General features: G+C 40.2%; 1 protein-coding gene and 1 long non-coding RNA gene across 4 annotated transcripts in view; one reads left to right on the top strand and one right to left on the bottom strand.

Annotated features, from left to right (window-relative positions):
* LOC122550573 (ferroxidase HEPHL1) overlaps nucleotides 1-15,639 on the top strand; it is a 141,941-nt gene extending 126,302 nt beyond the window's left edge. For all 3 annotated transcript variants that reach the window (XM_043691507.2, XM_043691508.2, XM_043691505.2), the window contains 3 exons: nucleotides 5,151-5,313; nucleotides 8,486-8,536; nucleotides 12,310-15,639. In XM_043691507.2, the coding sequence (XP_043547442.1) occupies nucleotides 5,151-5,313; nucleotides 8,486-8,536; nucleotides 12,310-12,509 (414 nt within the window). In that variant the 3' untranslated portion in view covers nucleotides 12,510-15,639. The remainder of the gene's footprint in view (nucleotides 1-5,150; nucleotides 5,314-8,485; nucleotides 8,537-12,309) is intronic.
* The window catches only part of LOC148149766 (uncharacterized), a 37,316-nt gene continuing 21,296 nt past the window's right edge, over nucleotides 5,560-21,579 (bottom strand). Inside the window, exons 2-3 of the long non-coding RNA XR_015757419.1 lie at nucleotides 10,695-10,819; nucleotides 5,560-6,006 (exon numbers count right to left, since the gene is read on the bottom strand). This is a non-coding gene — a long non-coding RNA (uncharacterized LOC148149766). The remainder of the gene's footprint in view (nucleotides 6,007-10,694; nucleotides 10,820-21,579) is intronic.

The following is a 21,579-nucleotide window of genomic DNA, read 5'->3' as shown; positions in this document are numbered from 1 at the left end:
CCTGCTATCTATCCACCCAGTTCATCTTTAGATAACTCCATCCTCCTTTCATTATAATTTTCTTTTCTTCAGTTATAGTTGTTTATAACCTATATTTCTCACTCTTGTGCTGAATATTAAATTCTGTTAGGTTATGATCACTGCTTCATAGGCAATCTTTTACTCAGAGGTCATTTATAAAACCTGCCTCATAACCCATTGCTAGATCCATGATAGCCTGTTCCCTGATTGGCTCCATGACATATTGGTCTCATAAACTGTCCCTAACGCACTCTCTGAATTCATTGTCAAAGCTACTAAATCAACATGTTGATTAAAGTCACCATCAGATATTGCACTATTCCTTTTACGTTCTGTTATTTGTTGATTTGTAGTCTTTTCCACAGATTGGCCACTATTTGGGGGTCTCACACTACTCCCACCAATGTATTCATTCCCCTGTTATTTTTTTCATCGCTGCCCAAATGGTCGGTACATCATCTGAACCTAGATTGTTTCTCACAATTGTCCTCATTTCATCTCTTAATAACAGTGCAACCCTACCACCATTTCCATCCATCATGTCTCTCTGAAAGGTCAAATATCCCTGAACGTTAAGCTCCTAGTTTTGATCTTGTTGTACCTATATTTCACTATTGACTATAAATCATATTCAGTTTGTGCTATCAGTTCATCTACCTTATTCTGAATGTTTTGAGCATCAAGATACAGCACCTTTAAATTTGTTATTATCAAATTTCCCTACATTTTATGGTTTCTTGCTATAATATGATATTCACACATTCTGTCCCTTCCTTTCTTTTATTTTCAAGTAAGAATCAACCCCAGCACTAACCTACCATCCTACCATCTCCTCTACCTTTGGATTTTAATTCTCTATGCCACTGAACCTACCCTCCCAATATTTAAAGTCCAATCTATAGCCTTCCTTATGCTATTCACCAGGAATCTGGTCCCAGTGTGATTCAGGTGGAGCCCTTCCCATTGGAACATCTCCCTCCTTCCCCAGTAATTGTGCCAATGACCGATGAAGTTGAACGCATTTCTCCCACACCAATATTTGAGCCATGTGTTTACCATTTTATTTGGTTCTGGGAATTTTTTTATTTATTTCTAAGTTATAATGACTCTAGGCCCAAATTTCTAGATATAGTGCAATCCCAAGGCCTTGCTTAAAACATTATCATAAAGGATAGATTATGAGCCATTTGCTAGTACAGAATTGGAGAATTGCTGAAAAACATTGTACTTTGCTGAAGTTTTTCAATTTGTACTAGCCAGGGGAATTTGTGAAAAATACTGAAGCAAAGGGAAAATAGCATTTATATTGTATGAAAAAAGTGCTTTGTTGATTGACAAGTGGGCTCTGATAGGTAGAGGCATTACCATGGAATCCACTTGCCAACCAATCAGCAGTCTCCTTTCATATAGTACATATGTTGCTTTTCCTTTGCTTTGGTATGTCTTGCAAATAGTCCTGATGAGTATAAGATGAAAAATTTCAGCAAAAGACAGTAATTGAGTGAAGCATAGAAATAGAAAATTAACAGCACAGGAGACGGCTATCAGATCCAGTTGTGTCTTTGCTGGATTAAAAAATGGCATGTAGCCTAATGCCATTTTTAAAATCTTTAACCAGATTATTAGAATCACCGGGTGAAGGCCCGTTAAAATATGACAGTTGACTTCCCAAACATCTACCCTGTTGCCAAATATGTCAACAACTTTGTGGGTAGTGAGCAAGACCTATGGTGATTCACCTGTTGTCACAATTAAAGCATTTATATGGAAAGTTGAATGGAGATTAAGGGCCATTTCTGGTTTATACAACACCACTCTGAAATAACTGCACAGAGGCCAGTATCCCCTCACCAAGTCACCCTTTATTTACATGTGCACAGTACACTAGCAGTGGCCAACCAGTTCAGAATTAGTCCTCAGTTTGTTTTTTTCAACAGAAGTAGGCTCGAGCAGCAGAAGCAGTAGTAATAGTGGTGGTTGTTGGTGCAGCTGAATCTCCTAGATTAGATTAGATTAGATTAGATTACTTACAGTGTGGAAACAGGCCCTTCGGCCCAACAAGTCCACACCGCCCCGCCGAAGCACAACCCACCCATATATTTACCCCTTACCTAACACTACGGGCAATTTAGCATGGCCAATTCACCTGACCTGCACATCTTTGGACTGTGGGAGGAAACCGGAGCACCCGGAGGAAACCCACGCAGACACGGGGAGAACGTGCAAACTCCACACAGTCAGTCGCCTGAGGCGGGAATTGAACCAGGGTCTCTGGCGCTGTGAGGCAGCAGTGCTAACCACTGTGCCGCCCACATAGTTATATATCTTTTTCCTGTGACCAAGTCAACCTTTATTTACATGTGCACAGCCCACTGGCTGTGGCCAGCCAGCCAGCTCAGAGTCAGTCCCTGTAGTGAGGAGACGCTGAATCCCCCTTTTATAAATTTTATTAACTGGTTCAAATTACAAACAAACCATTTACATGAACAGCAGTTTACAAGAAACAGTAATTTACAGGGGAAGGGGTCAGCAAAGCAAGACCCCAAACTTCACTGTACAACCAGTTCACAGGGAATGAGGGTGAACCTTGAACCCCCACCTTACATCAATCAAGAAGAAACAGTAAACACAATCACACACAGACAGTCTGATAAACTGAACAACAAAACAGTATATATATCATGGACACCCCTGGCAACCCAGCAAACCACCTGCCCCTCCCACCTTCCGGCCACTCAAAGGCAGCCCGCCCCTACACTCCTTCCGGCTCTTGGTCTGCACCACGCCCTTTCCGATGCTCGGTCCACCCTGAAACACCTTCCGGCCTCTCCTGTTTTTTTTAGAACAAGTTAAACTTGGCCTGCCCTTTCTTTAGAGGCGTTTTTCTTCTACCAACTGAGCAAACAGAGTTCAAATGCTTGCCCAAAATATCAAAAACGGCAAAGGTATTTGCTGGTCTATTACACTGGCAGCTGGGTCACAAATAAAACCAGGAGATGCTGTAGAAATTAAATCATACTGGATTTTAAATGTTAACTATTTCTCTCTCTACAAATGATGCCAGACAGGACGAAATCCTTCATAATTTTCTTTTCTACTGGTTATATATTTTTTGATAGCTGCTTGTGCAGCTGAACACAGCTCAAATTAAGGAAAAAAAAACAACACAAAAAAGCAGTAAAGAAAACCAAAAGTTAAATGTCTACCTTAGACAGGGGGAAATAAAAAGAAACTCTCCTCCTTAGCAGCAGCAACACACTGACTGTGGCCCAGCCAGCACAGAGTCAGTCCCCTAGACTAAGGGGATTCTAAATTTCCTGGTTATATTTTTTTCCCCTGTTTCTTTTCCCCCTTATTACCCACACTATTGCTTAACAGCGGTAGTGCTTATATTTTCCCCAGCACCTATGATGTGTGCGCGTGTGGATGTGTGTGTGTGTGCGCGCACGCACAGGTGTGAGACACACAGTGAAAGAAAACAGGTGTACAAATCTTTATTCAACTTCCACTACCAGGAAGAAAGGAAACACCTGAGTGGCCAGTGACAAACAGTGCCCTTATCATCACAGGGCAATGCTCTGTGCTCAAGAAAGTGAAGGGAAGGGCAGGGATTAAATCAAACTAAAATTGGGGAAAGAAGTAAAACACTTCACTCCCTGCAGTGCCCACCTCTCCCCAAACAGCTAGAGGGAATCAGTAGACATCACATGTTCCGTCTGCAGTTTGCCCAGGCCCAGGAGCAAAATCTCCTGGCTATATATTTTTTTAAACAATACACAGTTTACAAAACAAATAACATTAACGGCTGTATGCAGAGAAACAGCAATTTTACAAGGGAGAGGAATGGCAAAGTCAGGCCCCAAACCAAACCTCAAATCCCAGTTTCAATCATTACAAAACAGTAACAATGACATTTGTACGTACAAGACAGTCCAATTACAGAAAAAACAATACATACTTTGCTGACCCCAGCAAGCCACCTATCCCTCCCTCCTGGTTATATTGTTTTTTTTCCCTCAAAGGGCAAGCACACCGGTTTTTTTTCTCTTTTTTTTATTTATTTTTTATTTTTTTTCATTCTTTTTTAAAAAATTTAACCCCCACACTACTACCTAAGTGCAGTAGTGCTTATTTTATCCCCAGCACCCATGGTGTGTTGTGCAGGTGTGAGACGCAGTGATAGACACAAAGTGCACCAATCTTTATTCAAATTCCACCACCAGGAAGATAGGAAAACACCCGGGTAGCCAGTGACAAGCACTGCCCTTCACATCAGAGGGCTCCGTCCTGGTTATATTTTTATTTATTTATTTATTTTTTTCTTTTCTTTTTTTTTCTTTTCTTTTTTTTCTTTTTTTTTTCTCCTTTTTTTTTTTACCCCCACACTACCACCTAATTGCGGTAGTGCTTATTTTTGCGCCAGCACCCATGGTGTGTGTGTGCAGGTGTGAGACACAGTGAAAGACACAAAGTGCACCAATCTTTATTCAATTTCCACCACCAGGAAGATAGGAAAACACCCGGGTAGCCAGTGACAAGCACTGCCCTTCACATCAGAGGGCTCCGTCCTGGTTATATTGGTCAGCTAGGGCTTCCCTCATTTGCCCAGATTAACAACCCCAATCAAGGATCTGTAGTCAACAAGATCCAGCTGGTTCTAATCACTACACACTTCCCACCAACCTCTCATTCCCACACACCCTAATCCCAATGCCCTGTCTTATCTGCACTGGGCACTCAGGAATTAGGTATGGTTACAGTTGTGCCCACCATTCCCAGGACCACTGCTTGAAATAGAGAGCTGCTGGCCAATCAGAAATGCAAAATGCCTTGATATGATATATGCTCTGTTGCTATATTTATCCCATTAAACACAATTAAGAGCCATAACCACATACCCCACCTCTATACACACACACACACACACACACACACACGGCTAGCTAGTGATCACCATTGAATTCTATGTGATATGTTTTCTAAGCAAGCACCTTATTAGCCTGCTGCAGAGAGCACATTTTACTGCAGTACACTCAGTGTAATATGCTAGACATAGGGAAATAGTTCTGAAAATTTCTGGCACATTTTCTGTAGGATTATACTGATCATTTTGCATTATGTTCTTAAAGATGGATAACGATTACCGAGCCGACGTATATGATCTTTTCCCTGGAACATTCCAGACCATAGAAATGATTGCATCAAATCCTGGTACTTGGCTGTTGCATTGTCATGTTGCTGATCATATTCATGCTGGCATGGAAACCACTTATACCATCCTGAATCATACAGGTAAGTTCATGACTAAAAGAAACATTGGGTGGAATCTGAGAGGTTCCAGTGAAGTAGGCTATGGTGCAATTTGTGACAGAATAAGACAAGAAATTTGACAAGGCTCATCTCAATGTTCAATACAACTTACTGCTTGTTTCATGCATTTGCTGGGTATTGAGGCAAATTTCTTGTGTGGCAGCAGTAAATTGTTAATTAAGGGGATTCTAGCCTGTTAACTGCCTTATTAATGGCACAACTTGCCTTGTTAATATTAACCTTCCTATCTAACCATACATACCAGGATTCACTCCTTCTAGTGATTGAGGGATTTGATATCTGCCACCCCTCCCCTCATCTAGGCCATTTCTGCTCTATTGTGGACTGTCTTCTCCTGCAATGAGAGAAAAGGAGAGATTGAATGTGCTGAAAGTTGATGTTGTTGAGCAAAATATTGTTGGGTGTCCTAGACAAGTAAATAGCACAGCACAAAGGCTATGAATGATTAGTGGTGTTGGAGGTTAGGGTGGGCGAGGGAACATGTGGCGATAGAGCAGGAGCTTTGGTAGGAGGTGGGTGCAAAAGCAGGGATAGTGTGAGGTGGCAGAGTGGATAAGGTCATTGATCTTTATTTTGGAACCGTTGGATATTCCTCCACACGACAGAGACTGCATCAACCTCTGACCCCATGCAGAGATGAGAGAAAATGAAATTCTGTAAAATACAATAAAAAATGTCTATTAAAGATACAGTTCCATTTCAAAGAATTAATAATCACATATAACTCTCAATCAAATTGTGAAATGCCATTCACCACCCTGTGTTAGTAGATGGTTGTGAAATTAGTCACGCAAAACTAATCTGGTAATGGAAATTCTTTTAAATACATTGGGGGGGAAAGAAACAAGCAGTTATTAAGTGTAGATGCCCTTTTAAATCTTTGAAAAAACTACACTTTTAATTCTTGACAGCTCCAAAACTACAATTACAGCTCCAGCTACAAAAGTAGTTGCTTTTAATAGGCCCTCTTCACAGAACAACTTAACAGTTTTGATAGGTTCTACTGACAGTTGCTTTTGACAGGTCTGTTGACTGTTTCAATGAACTGGACTATTGCTGAGTTTATCACATTCTGTATGCATTTATGACTACTTTCAACAATTTCAAATACACCTCGCCTCCCTCAAGGTTGCCTAGAGACCATATTCCAAAGTAGACCTGTCTATTCAAGAAGTGCACAAAGTTCAGATCTTTCTTTACAAGATCTATTCTGCACACTTTGGGTTTCACACTTCTGGGCTGGGAAAATTCATATTGAGTGGTGGCATCTGATGATTTGAATAGCCATCTTTTTCGGAATCGCATGTGAAACATTACATATCTCCACTCCTGTTTCCAGACCAAGGATCCTGGGGTCAGAAGTTCTAACTGCCAATAATTGCCATCAACCAGATGCTGACTGGTCCATTGAGTGGTTGTGTCAGGGCAGTACAACATTGTAGCTTGTATAACATTTATCCTTGGCTCAGAATCAACTAGATTCCTGGCCACAGGTGTACAATGACAGGAGTGGGGATGAAGGGGACAGCAACAATGGCAAGAGAAAGATTCACAGCTGCTGTTCACTTCCTGAAACCAGGCATCCCTCAGGAATATGCAAGAGCCATTCCACATGAGTTTGATCGCTGTTCTCCCTATATGGTTTGCATGCTGTTGGGTTGATGTCAGCAGTGGCAGGATGAAGCCCTATTAATGACCATTAATTAGCCACTTAAATGGCAATGGGCAGCTGGGGCATGCAAGATTTATTATGCTAACACATGAAAGGGAGGTTAAAAAAAATGTACCTAATGGTCAATTAGCTTAACAGCTATTGGAAAAGTATTGCAATCAGTTATTAAGGAAATAATAACAGAACATTTGAAAAATCATAATTAACCAAGCAGAGTCAACATGGCTTCTTGTTAGAGTAATTTATTAGAGTGATTGAGACTTTCTCAAAAAAAATGTGGATAGAGGGGAATCAGTATTTTATTTATATACATGTGGACTTCCAGAAGGCATTCAATAGGCTAGCTCACAAAAGCTTAAGTCGTAAGCAATGAGGCCATGGTGTTGGAGGTTGTATATTGGCATGAATAGAGAATAGGCTAATGGCCAGAAAACAGCAAGTGAGGATAAGGGTTTGTTGTTTCAGTTTGGTAATATGTGACAGTGGGGTTCCACAAGAATTAATGCTGGGACTGCAATTGTTTACAACATATATTAATGACTTAGAGGAAGGAAGCAAATATACTGTAACCAAATTTGTGGATGACACAAAAATAGGTGGGAAGACAGATTGTGAGAGGGATACAAATAGTTCAGAGAGGTTTTGATAGGTTAAGTGGGCAGAAGTTGGCAATTAAAAGTATAATGTGTGAAAATGTGAAGTTGTTCAGTTTAGCAGGGAGAACAAAAAAAAAGTATGGTTTAAATTGAGAAAAACTGCAGAAAGCTATAAAACAAAGAAAGCTAGCATACAGGAGGGCAAATGGGGTGTTGCCCCATATTTCAAGGTGGTTGGAATGTAAGAGTATAGAAGTCTTACTGCAATCGTACGAGGTGATGGTGCAATCACATTTGGAGCACTGTGAGCAGTTTTGGTCCTTTTATTTAAGGAAAGATGAAATTTCATTGGATACAGTTCAGAGAAGATTCACAAGGATGATCCCCAGTCTGGTCAATTGCCTGAATAAGCAAATATTAAACAGGCTTGGACTGTACTCACTGGAATTTAGAAGAATGAGAAGTCATTTCATTGACATATCTAGGCTTGATAGGGTAAATGCTGAGATGTTTCCCCTCATGGCAAAATCTAGCACCAAAGGACATAGCCTCAGTATAAAGGGGGTACAATTTAAGATGAAGGTAAGGAGGAATTTCTTTTCTTAGAGTGTTGAGTGCTATGGGGCAGAGTCCTTGTGTATGTTTAAGATTGAGATTGATCGGGAATCTAGAGTTATCAGGAAAGGGCAGGAAAGTGAACATGAGGAATGTCAGACCAGCCAAGAACCTATTGAATGGTGGAGCAAGACCTAGGGGCCAATCAACCTACTCTTGTTTCTATTTCTTATGGTCTTAGTTTTTTTAACCAGCGAATGTTAGATTCTGCCCTTGACAATGTATTAATTGATATTTTCTTTTCTTACAGAGTATGGAAGGACTACTTTGGAAAGTCAATTTACAATGGCTACAACAAATGGTATGTATCTGGAATGATATAATGAGAAAGGTATATGAATATATCTGCATCGTAGCATGTTGACTTTTGAGTCAGAACATGAAGAGACACTGCAGATGGCTCTGCTGAGATGAGATTATGTATCATTATTTAATATTAAGTTGTTCTTGCCTGAAGTTCAGTGCATTCTGCAAGTTGACGCTGGATATTTTAACTATTTCTTTTCCATTCCACTGTACCATCAATATTTGAGCCAAAACAATAGACCAGAAGATGATTAATAGATGATGAGGGATATATACTGACTGGCTACTTATGACACTAGTGTGAAACCCAGGCATACCTGGCTAACATAAGTGTAAGGAGAGCTATGCAGCCATATCAAATATAGTTGAGTACATCTCCTGCCAGACTGACAGGAGCACACTTCCTCCCAGACTGATGTGAGCTCACCTTTGCCCCAGTTGACCTTCCTCAATTTTACTGCTTTCATGGTTCCATACTGTTCAGCCACAGTTACTCCTTTTGCTGTTTTTAGAGTACCCTACACTTTAACCATAAGCTGCCCTCTTTTTGGCAGTAAGAAATGGGCTTTAAGATGGTTCAGTAACACAGCATACCTTCCTCTGCTTGAAAGTGCAACTGTACTTTGAGAACGTGCACACAAATGAATGGAAGCATCATTTAAAGCAGTATCATTATAAGAACAATGCAGCAGGTACTTGCTTTTGAAATTTAAGAAGAAACGCTGTTTGCCAGGTTCCTACCTCTTATCAAGTATCTGACCATAAAGTTTCTTGATTGGGTATAAGTTAATTTGGAAAATGAACTGAAGTCCAGCAGGTTTTGATGACATTTCACATTTAATGTCAGCCATTGTGGGCGGCACAGTGGCACAGTGGTTAGCACTGTTGCCTCACAGCGCCTGAGACCCGGGTTCAATTCCCGCCTCAGGCGACTAACTGTGTGGAGTCTGCACGTTCTCCCCGTGTCTGCGTGGGTTTCCTCCGGGTGCTCCGGTTTCCTCCCACAGTCCAAAGATGTGCAGGTCAGGGGAATTGGCCATGCTAAATTGCCCATAGTGTTAGGTAAGGGGTAAATGTAAGGGTATGGGTGGGTTGCACTTCGGCGGGTCGGTGTGGACTTGTTGGGCCGAAGGGCCTGTTTCCACAATGTAATCTAATCTAATTTGAGAAAATCATGGCTTATCTGATTATGGTCTTTGCTTCACAGTTTTACCTGCAATATCCTTTGTCTCCCTTGTCTGTCAAGAATCTAGTCTGTGAATGATGTCTTAAAATTGGCTACCACTTCCTCATTGCAAACTCTACTTTCCATGCTCTGTTACAATGGTGGAATCTTTTCTCACATGTCTGGCAATGTACTAGACACTTCATTGTGCATACCGTCAGCCTTTTTCATACATCGTCTCATGACAATCCTCATCTGATTCCTCTTCAGTAGATGTTGTCCTTTCAAGGTTTACATCTGCTTGATCCTTTCTCCTTGCACTGGCTGCAGGTCATTCATGCCTGGTAACTCATCACTTGAAAATTTTACCTCTATTCTAGCTTTTGAATAGTTGCATATTTAGGTCAGGCAGCATCCAAGGAGCAGGGGAATCATCAGCAAAAGCCCTTCATCCTTTGTCCTTTGAGGCGGCACGATGGCTCAGTGGTTAGCATTGCTGCCTCACAGAGCAAGGGACCAGGGTTTGATTCCCACCTTGGGCAACTGTCTGTGTGGAGTTTGCACATTCTCCCCATATGCGCATGGGTTTCCTCCCAGAGAATCCAATGATGTGCAGGTCAGGTGAGTTGGTCATGCTAAATTGCCCATAGTATTAGGTGCATTATTCAGAGATAAAGATAGGGGTAGGGGAATGGGCCTGGGTGGGTTAATCTTGGGAGGGTCTGTGTGGATTTGTTGGGCCAAATGGCCAGTTTCCATATTGTAGGGCATCTAATCTAATCTAACCAGGAATGAGGCCTCATTCCTGATGAGGGGCTCTTGCCCGAAATGTTGATTCGCCTGCTCCTCGGATGCTGCTTTTCCAGCACCATACTCTCAACTCTAATCTCCAGCATCTGCGGTCCTCCCTTTCGCCTAGATATATGTTTAGCCAATTTGCACTTTTTAAATCAGAAGACATTGTGGAATGAGAATGGTAATTAGATACCAGCATGCTGTCATTTTCCATCCTTGCATCCCAGCTGCTGCTCATGGCTTCAGGCATAGTCATTCCAATGTTGGTGAGCACCAACTTCTCCATGGTGACAAGGACATGCTGTGCATTACAATACCCTATAAGAGAGAGAAATGCCATTGAGCGTGGGGCGATTTGTAAGGGTGATATGGCTGTAATGCTGATGTAGCTGACCATGTAAGCTGAGAGATATGGAAATTAAGCATGCATTAGTGTAAATTGAATGAGAGTGAGGTAAAGCTGTGTTTGAAAGAGAATATAGAAAAGTGATTCAAGAGCATGTGATGAATTGAGTTGGTTTAAACCTAAACAGCTGGCTTAGGTTTAAAGACCATGCCATTTGAAGATGTATTTACTGAACTTGCCCGCTCTTGTCAGTTCATCAAATATCTCGTGTCACTTTCAAGTTCTGTACAATCGTATCCCTAATCTACAGGGTTACAGACCAAATCCTGGAAAGTGAGTTTAGGTTGGATGGCTCATCTTTCAGCCAGCACAGACAAGATGTGCCAAGTAATTGTTCTGTGTCAGAGGTGCTCTGATTCTGCAGCCAGATTCATTTCATTTATTCTTCCATGGAGTGTGGATGTTCTTGTCTAGCCTAGCATTTGTTGCTCATCCCTTTATTGCCCTTGAGAAGGTAATGGTAAGCTATGAGATTCCCAAGGCTATGTTGCTGTTATTGACTGTGATGACTGTCAGTTCCTATTGACTGCTCTGTTGTTGGAGAATTTTTGTTTCTGTGAGTAGAATAGCTCTCTTCCTGCCCACCTTGAGCATCAGGGCCTCCCACGCATTATTGGAAAATCTTAAGGCCTAATGTATCCTGTTTTGTTCCATTCTTAAGTCTTTTCCCTTTTGACTGTTCTCAGAATGGCATGCAGCACCTCCTCCACTCAAAATACGCTTCCACTTTAAAAGGTGTGGCTCGCTTGGTCTCATTCTAGTGTTAGATGATTTTGCTTTTCTTCTGAAATACTTGTGTGCTGTTTTCATTGGAAAAAAAGAACGCAGATGATTAGTGCAATGTTTCCTTTCTTGGGGGCTATCTGAATTTGCCTCCAATCCAGTGTCTTCCATGAGAGAGAAAATAATTTTTGTTTTTAGTCTGTATTTAGATCTTCAGAACTTTTCACTGTCAAGAAACACAAATGTTTTTTGGTAATGCAAGTAAATGATGTTATCTCCTGGTCTGAAATGAGCCTACACATAGACTATGAAGTAATGTATATTTAATATGTGCATCAGATTTTGAGTACAATCCAGAAAGTGGTTGAGTATTGTTTAAATATTGTTGATTACTTAATGGTATAGGCTTTGGTCAGAAAGTTGTCAGGAAAACTTGATTAGCTGGATTTTCTGTTAGTGAATGGGTGGAGCATTTAGCCTGAGATGTTTTATATAAATGGAAAAGATTTCAGCAAATTGAATATTTACAATGCAATAGGACTTGTAAAGTATATTATACACATACCAAAAAAGAAATGCTTTTAATTTTATTTTTTAAGGTATTAACTGCTTAACTGCTTAAGTGCTTAATGTGGTATTATGCAAAGATATTTTTTAAAGTATCTTTTTGTTTTCACAGATGGCTCTGAATTAAAGATACATTTCCTGGGAAACACCCTCACGAAAAAAGAAATCAAACTGATGCTGGCATTGCTTCTCATTATTGGTGTATTTTTATTGTTGATTTCTTTGGTATTTCTTTGTGTTATTATTTACTTACATGGAAGGAAGTCCTTTCGGCACATAACTCAGTCCTCAATTCCAATGAATAGCATTTAATTTGTTCCAGGTTTGAGACTGTTTTATGATTATATTCAAGGGTTTAAAAAAATTATTTTCACATAAATTAATGTTCTTCTAAGCCTTCTGATGTTTGGATTTGTCATGATAGAATCCAGTAATTATATTTAGAATTGCAAAATTGAATAAAGTCATGAAATATAAATGTTAACTTCAAGCTAAATCAAATTCTAAAATTAAAAGCAAAGAATTAGCATTAAGTGACTTTCTCATTCATCTTTTCAGAATAGGCTGTTTTTCACACAGGCTAACTTTAAAATTCCCAATACTCCAGCCACCCACCAGGTGGGAATCGTGCCCAGGATAAGTTAAAATCTTGAGTTGTTTAATTGGTCTGAACTTACTGCTCCTTCTCAAGATTCCCCTTCTCCATATTTCCTGTCCCTCCCAAAACTGGCATCTGGCCTGCAACCCACCTCTTTACTCGGACCAGGATCTGGAGACCCTGCCTCAAATCCTGTTTCTATCCTTCAGCCTTAAGGTCAGTCTTGTCTTTTTAGAATTAAGATTGATGGGCAATGTTAAAATAAGCAATTAAAATTGACCAATTCATTGCTCCATTCTCTTGTTTTGAGTTTACCAAATACTTTGGGTCCCCTATGAACCAATACCAACCAAAGAAAATTGTCCATGTAGAATTATTTTTTTCCCATTCATTCCTTCGACGTATGGAACTTTGGCAATGGCAATAAATGTTGCCTATACCTAATTACACTTGAGACAGTGGTTGGGCAGCCTTTTTCAAATACTGTAGTCCATAAATCATGAGGGGTATAGATGAGGTTAATTTGTAGGTTTCTTTTCTCTAGGATGGAGGATTTCAAAACTGGGAGCACATTTTTAAGGTGAGAGCAGAGAGATTTAAAAAAGACACTAGGTACAGTTTTTTTTATACAGGGTGGTTCGATTGTGGATGAACGTCCTGACGAAGTGGTGGATGAGGGCACAATTACATTTAAAAGTAATTTGGTTAAGTACATGGAAGAGAAAGGTTTAGAGGGATATAGGCCAGGAGCAGGCAGGTGGGACTAGTTTAGTTTGGGATTATGTTCGGTACGGACTGGTTGGACCGAGGTGTCTGTTTCCATGGGGAGTGTGTGGCTGGATGACTATGCAGTGCAGTGCTTAGTGCTGTTAAGGAGAATGTTTTTGGATCTTACCCAGGATTAATGTGGCACTGATGATTTAGTTCCAAGTGGGTTGATGTGTGAGTTGGGTAGTGATCTGCATATGGTCGTGCTTCCATGAATCTTACTGCTCTGAATGTTCTAAGTGGCAGAGGCTGCAGGTTTGGAACATACTATTTTTAGAGTCTTGGCCAGTTATTGCAGTGCATCTTTCAGTTGATACTCGCTGCTGACATTCTGCATTGGTGATAGAGGGAAGAAATGTTTAAGATGGTGGATGGGATATCACGCCACCAGGTTATTTTGTCCTAGATGATATTGAGCTTCTTGAGTGTTGTTGGAGCTGCACTCATTCAGCCATTTGGAGAGTATTTACTCAAAGTTCTGATTTGTACCTTTTGAGATGATGGAAAGGTCCTGTAGAGTCAGGAGGTGAGTTACTCACCAAGGAAATAAGCCTGGCATCCAACCTGCTCTTATACCTACAATATTAATATGGCTACTGAGGATCAGTTTCTCTTGAATAGTAAAGTCCAGGATGTTGACAGTGGGAATTAAATGGCTGCTATTGTACTGGGTGCTGTATTCTGTCTTATCCTCCTATGGTTTCACAGTAGACTCAAATGTTTCTTACAGTGGACATTTAGTTTTGTTTTAACCCCGGAATCCTTTCAGAAAACTTGAGGAATGAGATCAGACTTCCATAAAAGTAAAAATATAAGAGCAGGAGTAGACCATTCAATTCTTTGAGCTTGCACCACCATTTGATGATCTTCTACCTTAACACGATTCCTGCACTATCCCTGTATCCTATGTTGTTTAAATGTGTAGAAATTTCTCCACCTTAGCCTTGAGCATTCTCAATGACTGAGCATTCTCAGCCCAGAGAAAATTCCAAAAATCTATCACCATCCGAGTGAAGACTTTCTCCTGATCTCAGTTCAGAATGGCCTTCCTTTTCTTTCAAAACAGTGTTCCACTTTTCTAGAATATTATCCCTTCCTCATCACAACACTTTAGGGAAACATCCTTCCATGTTTACCCTGAAGAGCCCAGTAAGAAATTTGGATGAGATTACCCTCACATTCTCCTAAAATGCAGTTTCTAAAAGCACAGACTGTTTCATCTTTCACCATAGTAAAATCCTACTATCTTAGGGATCAGTCTGATTAGTCCTCATTTTACTGTCTCTATGGCAGGTACATCCTGAACGTACTGGACAGGCTAGATGCAGGAAGAATGTTCCCAGTGTTGGGGAAGTCCAGAACAAAGGGTCACAGTGTAAAAATAAGGGGTAAGCCATTCAAGACTGAATTGAGGAAGAATCTCTTCACTGAGTTGTGAACATGTGGAATTCTCTACCACAGGAAGTTTTTGGGACCAGTTCATTAAATATATTCAAAAGGGAGTTGGATGTGGCTTTTGCGGCTAAAGGGATCAAGGGGTGTGGGGAGAGGGCGGGGATGGAATACTGAGATTGCATGATCAGCTATGATCATATTGAATGCTGGTGCAGGCTCAGAGAACTGAAAGGCCTACTGCTGCACCTATATTCTAGGTTTCTAGGTTTCAATTATGGCATTAGACCTGGATCATTTTAACTTCTGTGCTATACCTGAAAAGTTCTGATCTATTCTGGCCTAAAATTCCACTGGAAGATGAAATTGCCGGAGGCCAAGAAACATGATTCATTTGGGCAGACAAAGGAACTGTCCTCAAGGGAAATCATGCAGTAGGTGGTGTGTGTGTTGATTGTAAGTTGGAGGACTATGAAAGGAGCCCCCTTGTCAATGCTGTTTTATATCTAATGTAAACAGATGATTGCATGTTGCTAATCTCACCACGTTAAAAATAAATCAGAATTCAAAAGACAGTTAAAACTAAATAACAGGAGGACCTAATATAAGGTTTTCTTGTAGTTATGTATAACAATTATGTTTAAAAAATGCTACGTTTAGAAATAAACATTTCTGGATGCGTGAGGAAGTGACACTTTTGATTATTAATGAGATTGAAATTTTTCAGTGCTTTAAAAGGTACTTTTAAAATTACGACACTTTTCATGTGCTATTTTCATATTTTTAACATTCTTTGTGCAAGAAGAGTTGTTACTATCTGAAGGCACAATAATGTCTTTAACCTTTGCATTGTTAATAAGAGAATGCAGATTTCAGGATATTGGCAAAATGGTTTTATCACGAGTCAACTGATCTGCCTGCACTGTATCAAGCATGATTTGGTTCACTATCCTCTCAAACTTTCTTTCTTCTTGAAGAACAAATTAATTCTCATAATTTTCCTTCATAACCAATCATTGTTAAACCCTTCCTCTCTGCCCTTAATCACTAAGATTGAGACCAGCTTCAGTTGTCTCTTCCCCACTTCTGCAACAAGCTTAACATTTTTTTTTCTCCTCTCCGATAGCCCAATTTTTAAACTTTCCATTTTTAGTGAAGCCCTGATTTAGTCAGTGAGCAGTTCTCAGTAACGCAGGATCTAATGTCAAGTGATTCACTAGCCTTTAGGCCTATGAGTCCTGAGTTTCACTAACATGCTCCAACATTGAACCCTACCCTACTCACTTGTAAAAATAACATATCCACTAGAAGAACAGAAGTTGTAGAGGTTTGGAAGGGGATTGGATAATTGCCAGGAACTTACAGAAATGTTTGCTGGTGCGATAAATCACAAGAGAGTGGTAGGGGCTGATTGGGGGGGGTTCACATTTGGGGATAAATGGGAGAAATTCAGAAGATAAGAGGCCCAACGTATTCCTGCAAAGCCATGAGGAACAGGAGTGTTGCTCCTAGTCCACAGGTAAGCTTTAAAGATAACTAATATCTTATGCATTGCAATTAGATTTCCAGTTGTAGTGTGGCTATTGTGAATAGCAGGTAAGTGTTTGCATGGAAGCAAAAGGAGAGAGGAGGCATGTATATAAAAAAGATATGTGGAGTCTAGGCGAGAAAATGTGCATGGAACTGGGCATCAATAAATGGCTAGAAAAAGGAATGAGTCGAAGAATGTGGTGCTGGAAAAGTACAGCCAGTCAGGCAGCATCCGAGGAGCAGGAGAATCGATGTTTCAAGCATACGCTCTTCATCAGGAATGAGGCTTGTGGTCCAAGAGGGCTGAGACATAAATGGGAGGGGCGGTGGGGCTGAGGGGGAAGTAGCTGAAAATGCAATAGGAAGATGAAGGTTGGTGGGGTGGAAGAGGAGTATTGGGGGGGTGGATTCTGTCCTTTGTTGCAATTAGAGGGGTGGGGTTCAAGGGCGGAGATGTGGGAAACGAAGGAGATGGGCTGGAGGGCATCGTCGACCACGTGGAAGGGGAAATTGTGGTCTTGGAAGAAGGAGGCCATCTGGGATGTTCTATGTGAAATTGGTCCTCCTGAGAGCAGTCCTCACTTTCTCCTCGAGACCATATAGATATAGGAGGATCTGCACACTCCCTGCTATGGTCCTATATTCACCCTTTCAAAAGCTTACACATTATAAGAGCACTCTATTGGGATTATATAATGTGTGTGTATATTAATATCTTTACTTATTTGTGTATATTATGTTACACCATTAATTGTCTCTATATTAACGAACTTGAGGATGAGTTTGCAAAGCTACAGCCAATCTCAGAATTCCCAACTACGTGTAATTCATAATTAATACAATTCTAGCTAAGTACAGAAATGTTACATGACTAGAATGTGATCTAACCCATATCTAAATGATCATTGATTAATCCTGGGTCAGAGTAGATGAACTTTGATTTTTAAGAGTTGGGCATATTTTGATGTCATTCAACAAGAATGAAGGAGGATTTCCAAACCAAAGATAATGAATTCTCAGTTCATAAAGAATTGTGTTGGATTGCCTTTTTGGATAGTAAAATAATTTAATGAAACAACAAGTTTAAGTTTGAAGGACAACTAATTGTAATTGTAGTGTGGATAATGTGACCCAAACTTTTATGTAATTGACAAATTCTGTTTTAAAAATAGAGCAACCAAATGTTATTTCGTTAAAAATCTGAAAATTTTTCATAGTTTAGTATCAAAGAATAAGCAGCACTGAGGAGTTCCATTCAACCCATTAGGTTTGATGTTGGCTCTTCCAAGTTGTACTCTAGTAATTCCCAGCACTATTTGTCTTTCTACGTTTTTTGTCTGATTCACTTTGAACAGCTACTACTGAAATTGTATACACCCTGTGCAACATAATTTCAGAGACAGCAACCCATTCTCTGGAAACAAAATGAATAAAGCCAAACTTTGTACCTGTTTTCAGCTACTGAGGACCTAGAAAGCTTATAGCTCTCTCTTTCTTTGTTGTGGTAACACCTTGTCCAATCAGTCAGCACACTTTTTTTTTGTAGTATGATAAAGATTGCATCATTTTATTTTCTGTAATTTAGAGTATGGACTAAGAATGGAAAAAGAATTATATTATAATCAAGGACAATGGAAGGAATTCCTCACCTCTAAAATTAAGTTACTGAAACTCATTGTGTGCAGTATTTAAACTGGAAATGTTTTGCTGGAAAAGCGCAGCAGGTCAGGCAGCATCCAGGGAACAGGAGAATCGACGTTTCGGGCATAAGCCCTTCTTATGCCCGAAACGTCGATTCTCCTGCTCCCTGGATGCTGCCTGACCTGCTGCGCTTTTCCAGCAACACATTTCCAGCTCTGATCTCCAGCATCTGCAGACCACACTTTCTCCTGCAGTATTTAAACAGCTACTTTGTTTGAGTGGTAGGATTTAGCTGGCACCAAGTTCTGATTGGTTTTAGTGGTCAAAAGTATTTTGGCCTGATGATAACTGTTTGCTTCATGAGTAACTGAACAGCTTGTTGGTGTGAGCCACAGATTTTTAAAAAATTCGTAGATGGGCAGGTTGTTTGTCTATCTGCAATAAAATATCTGAAGCTTGAAGTTATTTTATCCTACTAGTCACTGTAGACTGTTGCGTTTTAGCAGTAGCTAAGAGACTTGGCAGTTAGTGTACCAATCACCCTGCGCGTCTTGCAAAGAAATGAAAGAATCTGGGAAAAGGAGATTGAATAACAGACGTAACTGGCAAACAAAATGATAATCTGAAAGAAGCCTGTGGAATGGTGCTATTGAATTGTGTTACTCATTCTTTCTATCCTTTTTGACTGTCTGAATATGTGTATAGGATTTTTTTTAGAAAGGGATTAGTGTGTTAACTAATACAATCAAATGCTGATAGTTCATAGCTATTTACTTATTTCTAATAAATGGTAGCGATGGTTAAGGACAGGAACCTAATTGGTTTTTTATGATAACTGGCTTCTAACAAACAAGTAAATCAGGAACTTTGCATGCTTTCATTAGTTTTCATGGTGATTCTGCCAATGGGTATGTTATTCAGTATACTTTCCCAGGTGGGTTCTAACTTTATAAATTGTTGTGGCATTTTGGAGTTATCCTGATGATTACAAAAAGAAATAGCTGTTGAAAGCCCTGCTATTACTAGCCTCATCACAAAAGATCTTCTGAAAGTACACAAATGTCCCTAATTTACCTTTTCCTTTAGATCCAGGTTGACAGAAAGCATGATCCATGTTTCTCTACATAAGAAGAATTACAATTTACAACAAATACATAGATTTTAGCTACAGATGAACAACTATGAACTGTCGACATATTAGTTAAAACTTGAATTCCATTATAAAACTTCTCCAATGCACACTTGCAAACAAACATCTATATTTTTATAAAATGTTATGTGCAGAGGGAAAGACTAGGAAGGAGATGAATGTGTCTTGTCCTCAGGGTTTACAGAGATGATCCTTTTGTCTTGTCAGGATCTTCATTCTCTATGTACTTTCATTTGCTTGCAGAAGGCACAGGGTGAACGGTCCAGGCTTGTAAGGATTTTGACTTTCTGGATAAAAGCCACTGTTTATCACGAGTGATGAAGGGAAATAAGCTGTCTTTTACAATAGATAAAAGGACAGCTCCTTCCTTTCTGAAAATTCAATGGCTGACCAGATGTTTAAATGCTTGAGCTCTTCGGGTACCTGGGAACCAAGCACATTTTTATTGAGATGCAGAAGGCCTTTGTCAAGGCTGTAATCACCATTACACAAACTAATCAGCTACTTATTCCCCACTGAATCTCCCTTCATGTACATGCTATCTACAATAACCTTCCCCAATACTTGAACAAATTCCAGTGGAAATAGCACTCAAAACGATTGTCAGGTGGGCTGCTTTTAAAATGTGCAGTACTCATTTCCATAATCTGTGCTTTTTAAAATAGTCCTTTTCCATTTCATTCCGCAGTCAGAAATATAGAAAAATAAATGGTTGTTACATGTCATCAATCATGCCCCATTATGCTGCTGCTACTGCCTACTGGTCTTCACTAATCTTACAGTAAGATACTGAATATATGCATGGATCAGTTGGAGCATACAGAAAGCAGAGTGTGATAGATTGAGGGAGGTGGTCACACTGAAGGTTCATCAGGTGATGGGTGACAGGAGAGGAAGCCAGGTAGTGTAGGTAATCCACAGGTCTTCTGTGGCTATCCCCCTCTCAAACAAGCATACTGTTTTGGTCTCTAGGGTAAATGGCAGCAGAAGCAGTGAGGTCTGTGGCACCATGACTAGATCTGCTGTAAACCAGGGTATGGCAAAGCCCAAGCAAACAATGTTGATAGGGGACTGTCTGGTTAGGGGCACAAACAGATGTTTCTGCAGCTGTGAGCAAGACACCAGAATGGTATATTGCTTCTGTGGTGCTGGGGTCAAGGAATCTTTGGAGTGGTTGCAGGAGTTTCTTAGAGGGGTGCGAGTAGCTGGAGGACATTTTAAGCTTTGGTAGCAATATATAGGTAGAAAAAGGGATGAGATCCTGCAGAATGAATATAGGGAGTTAGACAGGAGGTTACAAAGCAGGACTTCAAGGCTGGTAGTCTCTGGATTGCTTGTGGTGCTAGGTGCTAGGAATAGGAGGATAGAGCAGATGAATGCGTGGCTGAGGAGCTGGTGCAGGGGGCAGTGATTCAGATTTTTTGGATCATTGGGAACAATAAGAGAATGTTAGGGCTAGTACATAAGTTAAAGGTAACAATTTAAATAGATCAGGCAGGCAAGAGCAGACTATGGAATGACTGGAGACTGATTAACTAAACTGCATTTATTTCAATGCAAGGGGGGCTAAGAGATAATAAGGCAGATGAACTCAGGGCATGGACGGATTTGTGTGTCTGGGATATCATTACTATTACAGAAACATGGCTGAGGGAGGAGTAGAAGAGAAGGAGGGTGAGTGGCATTTTTGGTTAAACATAATATCACAGCAGTACATAGACAGGATATTTCTGAGGTATTGTCCAGTGAGGCTATGTGGGTGGAACTGAGAAATAAGAAAGAGGTAATCAATTTGGTGAGATTGTAATATAGGCCCCAATAGTCAGTGGGAATTTGATGAGCAAATATATAGGGAGATCACAGATAGCTGTAGGAATAATACAGTTGTACTAGCCGGGAATTTTAACTTCCCAAGCTTAGACTCGGACTGCCATATTATTAAGGGCTTGACTGGAGATAAATTTCTCAATCAATATGCCTGATTAGAGAAGGGGCAAAACTCATCAGCCTCTTGGGAAATAAGACAGAGCAAGTGTCTGAGGTGTTAGTGCAGGAGCATTAGGAACTATAATTCTATTAGATTTAAAACAATTATAGGAAAGTATAGGCCTGGTCTGCAAGTTAAAGTTCCAAATTGGGTCAAGGCTACTTTAAATGGGATTAGACAGGAGCCTTCAAAAGTAGATTGAGAAAATATTTTCACAGGAAAAGGGATGTCTGGTAAGTGAGATAAGAAGAGTTCAGGGCCTGCACATACCAGTTATAGTGATGGGCAAGACTGACACGAGTAGGGAACACAAGAT

This window comes from Chiloscyllium plagiosum, unplaced genomic scaffold (assembly GCF_037043375.1).
Source record: "Chiloscyllium plagiosum isolate Xiang-an unplaced genomic scaffold, Cpla_swu_hap1 HiC_scaffold_6, whole genome shotgun sequence".
Taxonomy (NCBI): domain Eukaryota; kingdom Metazoa; phylum Chordata; class Chondrichthyes; order Orectolobiformes; family Hemiscylliidae; genus Chiloscyllium; species Chiloscyllium plagiosum.
The sequence above is the reverse complement of the archived record's forward strand: the minus strand, read 5'-3'. Positions and strand labels throughout refer to the sequence as shown.